The 6,000-nt window shown below is 36.3% G+C and overlaps 1 protein-coding gene across 1 annotated transcript; it reads right to left on the bottom strand.

Annotated features, from left to right (window-relative positions):
• Nucleotides 1-436: 436 nt before the first annotated feature.
• On the bottom strand, nucleotides 437-4,935 carry tmem160 (transmembrane protein 160). The gene is made up of 4 exons (XM_028464730.1): nucleotides 4,593-4,935; nucleotides 3,612-3,636; nucleotides 3,125-3,217; nucleotides 437-1,236 (listed from the first exon to the last, which is right to left on the bottom strand). The coding sequence occupies exons 1-4, from the start codon at nucleotides 4,815-4,817 to the stop codon at nucleotides 923-925; spliced, it is 657 nt and encodes a 218-aa protein (XP_028320531.1). The 5' UTR covers nucleotides 4,818-4,935; the 3' UTR covers nucleotides 437-922.
• Nucleotides 4,936-6,000: the final 1,065 nt, after the last annotated feature.

Here is a 6,000-nt window from a genome sequence, read left to right as displayed (position 1 = left end):
GAGCCAACTAACCATATTAAACGTAATGCACAGCGCCACAACAGCATTGAATGCTGGTTATTTTCTCATTTTGAGTTCATAGATTTAACTATACTTAGTCTGATATATTTTTATTTTGAATTGAATTAGTTTTATTCATTTTTTAAAGATCTTTAATAGTTTTAAAATATCTTGGTAATTTAAATTTCATTTTATCTGTTTTGTCAGATAATTTTGCTTAATACCATAAATAGTTAAATTACTTAAAACAAAAGTTACAAATCTAAAGATTTTCCTTTTCGCAGTATATAGAAAAATTATAAATAAACTTAATCACCTCTTTGTTTTTATTCCATGTGCAAGTGTGATTTATGCAAAATTCCCTTCAAAATCTTCATGGTTCGACTTTGATTTTTCACTGGATTAGCAAGAGTAAAAATGATGATTAAATGACAAGTGTTGTAGAAAATACACTTTATTTCCAAAAAAAAAGTCAAAGAACATACAATGACGAGAGTTGGGGGGCAGGTGCATTTTCTCCTTTTGAACAAACACACAAAATAAAGTCCTTTTTTGACAGAGAGATTGACAAACATCCAGCTTGTTTTGGCCTCACAGCAAATCACATCCAGCATGAATCTCTTCCAGAGTTGCACAAAATCCCTCAGAAAATAAAACTAAACCAGGAGCCACTGGGAGGTGGACTGGAAGAGGGAATGATTGCAACAAGAGTGTAAACTTAGACAGATGTAGTTACTGTATAAAACCATTAAATAAAATGTATTATTCAACAAAAGTTAAAGCTTTTAAGTCAGCCCCAAAGTTCATAAAAAAAACTATTTGCAGCATTTGTGACCAAAATGATCTTAATAATCACATCCTTAGACACTCTCTCTCACACACACACACACACGCACGCTCCACTCCCCTTCTAGTAAGCTCTCTACTTATTCTGGCTTTTGCTGTCCCTATCCTGGTTGTCACGGTTACGCCGGTGTTCACGCCTCTCTCTGCATTCCCGGCACTCTTCTTCGTCCTCGCCCTCCTCGTTCTCATTCTCGTGGATGATCTGAACCTCCAGGCGGCCGATGTAGAGGGACACGGCGCAGAGCCAGAAGAGGGCGACACTGCTCACTACCAGTCCCTGGAGCAGCAGAGCAGGCACGGACAGCAGCATCATCCTCCGCAGGGTGAAGAGGCTCCCCAAGTACGAGGCTCCACCGAAGGACACGCACACACCTCCCAGGATGAAGAAAGCTGTCACACGACACAGAAACATGACATCATCATAAAGACGACATTCATTTCTACATAAAACCGAAGCTCGCTTTCAATGTTTTGATCAGTGTTTGCCTGATACCACAGCACGTCACTCATGTTTGTTATTAATACCACCCTGTCAGCACACGCAACCCTTATTTTGACATTATTACATTTAGTCCTCACTGACTTTCTTCTTCATCATCGTCAGCATCCATCAGGCGTCACTTACTGCATATTTATGATTCAGTGAAGGTCACCTTTCATAAAGTCTTAAAGACCAAAGTTGAGCAATCGTGACATCGTCTCAGACAAAAACAAAAAGTCTTTCTTTTTTTTTTTACAAGGAAAAAAAAACATACTGAAGACAAAATGAAAGCTAATGTGTAATGTAGGAATTGTTTTATATGCTGCTTCTGTTCTATTCTTTAGAGAGGTTTGCACGGCTGCCACTTAACCAACACATAAAAGACTACAGTTGATTTCCACCAGTTTATTGCATTTGCACGTTTCCTTAAAGGGATCCTCAACTGTTAGTTTTTTATTTTTTTATTTATTTAGTTTATTATTGTTTTCGATTGGAGTGAAGTATTCAGCCTGCTTTTTAGATCATTTAGCAGATTTTTCAGTTAAAATGACAACTTGTGCTGCTTTCGGTTGCTTTAAATAATCAGAAAAAGTTAAAGCTGTCGATGTAACCCTTGTTAATTTACCGAAAGAGGATAAAAACAGTTGTGACCAAAATAATGTGTTCTGTTAGAGACAGATCTTCTAATAAGGACATTTCAAAGATTGTAAAAACAGCTGAACATCCCTTTAAAGCACTTTTGATCCCTTTAAATCAGTCCATTGGTTGTCATGTTTCTACTGACTGGTGCACGTGTTGATAGGTAGTATCAACATTATCATTAAATAGATTATTATTATTCATAAACGTGTCGTTTGGAGGAGACATTACATTACTGTGTGAACTCTTCATTCCTGCTCCCCCATTGTTCAGATATTTTAGAAATGAATCGCGTTCTTTAAAACAGACAGGAAGTCATGAAACAGACAATGGAACGATATGTTAATTTACTGAATAATAAAAAAAAGTCCCAATTTTTTAACTAAACACCCAAATGTTCCATCTAGGGCAGTGTTCCTCAAAGTGTGTGGTGTGGCCCCCTGGTGGGGAATGAAGGTATGACAAGTGGGATGCCACAAATTTACAATTTCACGCCATTCTTCTTAAGAAACCTTTTTTTTACAGACAATAAAAGATAATTAACACTAAACAAAACACCTACACATAAAGAAAGTAATAATGAGAAACCTAAAAATGTATGAGAAATCAAAAAAGAGCATTAAATGAATAAACTGCATTAAATATGTGACCGGGAATAAAATGTAATGTGGAACTAAAGTGCAAAAAAATGGTTTACGTTTATTTCTTTTTGTCACAGAATTCAAACAATGTTTCGTTATTTCCTCTATTTTTGACTGCCGTACTTTCACTTTTGTTTTTTATGCAGGTAATTAGTTTCATTTAGTTTTTGATTGATTATGAAATATGTTACTTGTTCCCTGTTAGCTTTGTACATTTGAACATGTGTTATTTGGGGGTCAAAGGGCGCAGGTGGTGCTTGAAAGTTTACCTTTGTTCAGAATGGGGAACACCCACTGATCTATGGCTACTGAGGTAATAATAAGTGACATCCATATACATGAAATGCATCATAGTCTTCTGTAACCGTTTTGTTGAAATTGGAAAATGACCCTTAACTTAGGTCACAGTCTGTTTTTAAGGGGCCACGTTGGCTCCCGGAGCCAGAACAGTTGAGAAGCTGTGAGTTAGAAGACAGAGATGTTCCAAACATTGATTAAAAAAAGTTGCTTCATGTACCGTATCCTGCTTCTAGACCCACTTCACTCTGAACGAACGCAATGACTCCAATTCCAGTCGCTACAAGGCCGTTCCTGAACCACGACAGGAAACCTGCAACACAGACAGAATACTTCATGCTGATTGGACAGATGTTTTATACATCGAATTTCTGTGATTCTTTTGAAAACTAAACACTCAACGATACAGTTTAAGTTGCTCAAGATTCTAACAATTACCACGAATATCACACATTTGAACTAACTTAAAAACACTAACACGTCATGGTTAAAATCATAAACAATGTACAACAGAAAAAAACAGTAACTATCTGATAATGTGACAAAAGTAACCCTGGAAAACTTTAACGTAAACTGTCTTGTTAAAATAAATAAATAAAAACCTAAACCTGATGCTGACTCATGGTTCAACCCAATGATAGAATGTTCCACCTATAACAGACGTGTCAGAGGTTAACAGTGACAGTGCACATGTCGGCCATATTTACCTGTTTCATGTGACTTTCTCAGCATCTGCAACACAAAAGATTTAACAAATCATTTAAATTTACTAAGATATGGCATTTTTGGGCAAAAAGGCACTTCATGCATATAATAAAATATTTCAATTGTTTGTTTTTATCTCCCTGTTTTTATCTCCCTTTTACTGAAGTAATAAACTTCATAAATGTTCTCTTAAACATTTTCAAATGTAGTCAATCTGAATACTTTAAATAATTGTAATGGTGTTCTCTTAGAATTTGTAACTATTGCTTTAAAATATTATTGCAAATTTTAACAAACGCAGAAGGTGAGCTGTGTTTAGACTGGGCTTTCAAAGAGGACAGCTATAAACCAATGTCTAAAAAAGATTTCAGATGAACAAATTGAATGTCATTTCCATGTGTTTAAAATGATGAAAATGAATTTTAATAGCTTAATTTCAAGTGTGGTTGATATGAAACCATCTTTAAAAAGCCCAAATTTGAGTATAAGGAGAAATCAGTTCAGTTTGCCCTGATAATAAACAGCTAAATGTGTTTAAAACAGCTTTTATTTTATTATTTTTTTAAACAAATAACTTGTGTTTCTTTCCGTTTTTGACAACTGGTCCAGTAAATGTATGAATTAGGCATTGTTAAAAAAAAAAAAAAAATTAAATTAAATTAAAAAAAAAAAAAAAAAAAAAAAGATATTTAAGAAAAAGCAGATTTTAAAGTGCACTGCAGTGTTTGTCCCACTAAAGTCCACTCCTCCAGCTAACTGCAGTCTAACTATCACAGGTAAATAAATCACAATGTTCAGCCTGAACCATATACTGTAGGTATGAATGTATGTGTACTAAAAACCAGGTACTTACCATTTTTTTTGTTTACATTTTAAAACAGTCGAGCTAACTTTGAAAATGTAGCTTGCAACTCTCAACATTAGAGTGGTTTCCAGGGCTGTAAACAGTCGTTTCTGTTCCGCAATAACACCATTACACCCACCAGAGCGTCCGCCTTATCGAGGTCGGTGAGCTGGTGCTGCTGCTGCTCGGAGTCACGGATCTTGCCCCACGGTCCCTTCTCCACTCTCCGCCGCACCGAGCCGTGCAGCCTGCGGAGCGGCGGCGCCGCGGCGGAGGGACGCCGGGTTAACTTCAGAAGCCAGGCCGAGGCTGAGCCCGAGGCCTGTGGAAGATGCCTTCTCATGAGAAGGCTCAGGAAAGCCATCACAGAACAGGGAGGAGGAACGGGCTGAAAACAACACAACACGACCTCTGCATGCCCTGTCACCTCTCACACGGTCAACGACAACCATAAATGTGTGAGGATGTAAATACAGCGCCACCATGCGCACGGCTGCATCATTACACGGTACCGTGATATCGGAAGAGGTAACATTTCAGATAAATGTTTCTGTCAAACTAAGATCTCCGATCATTTTTGTATTTTTAATAATCAATTTTTTTTCATTTATTTGTACTTATATTAATACATTTTTATTTATTTTTTATTGGCAGGTTTGGTCCTCCAAAACTAAAGGTCTTTAAAAAAATAATAATTTACAAAAAAATAAAATAATTGAAATCAGAAAACTGTTATATATATATATACACACATTTTAGGTATTCATTTTTAGGTATTTACTGCCGTTGTCCCTTCATGTCCTAAAACTCTGTAATCCTAAAAGCCAAACGCTAGAGGGCGACATCATACCATTTGATATAGAAACTCAGTTTACATGGGAATTAACATTTCAAAATGAAACATTTAGCCTGAAAATAAACATGTGATTAGAACGTGTGTCAAACACAAACAGTTTGTGGAACCTTTGACTATAAAATAAAATGTCCCTGTAAGAATGGCCTAGTGGGTAGGCTCAAAAAGTAGTCCAAGGTTCCAAAAATGCAGTCAAAGTGTATTTATTTACAGTGGTAAAAGTGCAGCAGTATTTACAGTGCAGGCCTGAAAAAAAAAAAAAAAAAAAGAAGACATCCAACTTGCAAAAAGAGGGGCAAAAGTGGAAACAAATAAAAATTGAGCTCTACACAAACTCTGTTGCAGCTCTGTACAAACTTTGTTATACCACCTGACAGCTCTGACTCCAAACACCAACTCCCCCACCAGGCCTCCAGCCACCTTTTATATAGTACTGAGGGGGAGGTACCAAAGCACATGATCTGAGGGGAAATCAATTAACTCATCTCAGACAAATTAATGACCAAAAATGCATTTAATATTTACCAAACAATTGTATGTTAACTTTAGCAATATTAAGAGGTGAGCAAATTTTGACATATACTTGAAAAATAGTTATTTGTATTTGCTAAGAAACACCCCTCCAACTCAATTACATGTGGTACTTTCCAAGAAGCACACCACTATATAAACCAATCACAGCCTTTTGTTCTGT

The sequence above is a fragment of the Gouania willdenowi genome, chromosome 13 (assembly GCF_900634775.1).
Source record: "Gouania willdenowi chromosome 13, fGouWil2.1, whole genome shotgun sequence".
NCBI classification, from domain to species: Eukaryota; Metazoa; Chordata; class Actinopteri; order Blenniiformes; family Gobiesocidae; genus Gouania; species Gouania willdenowi.
Note: the sequence above shows the minus strand (reverse complement) of the source record. Positions and strands in the feature narration are given on the sequence as shown.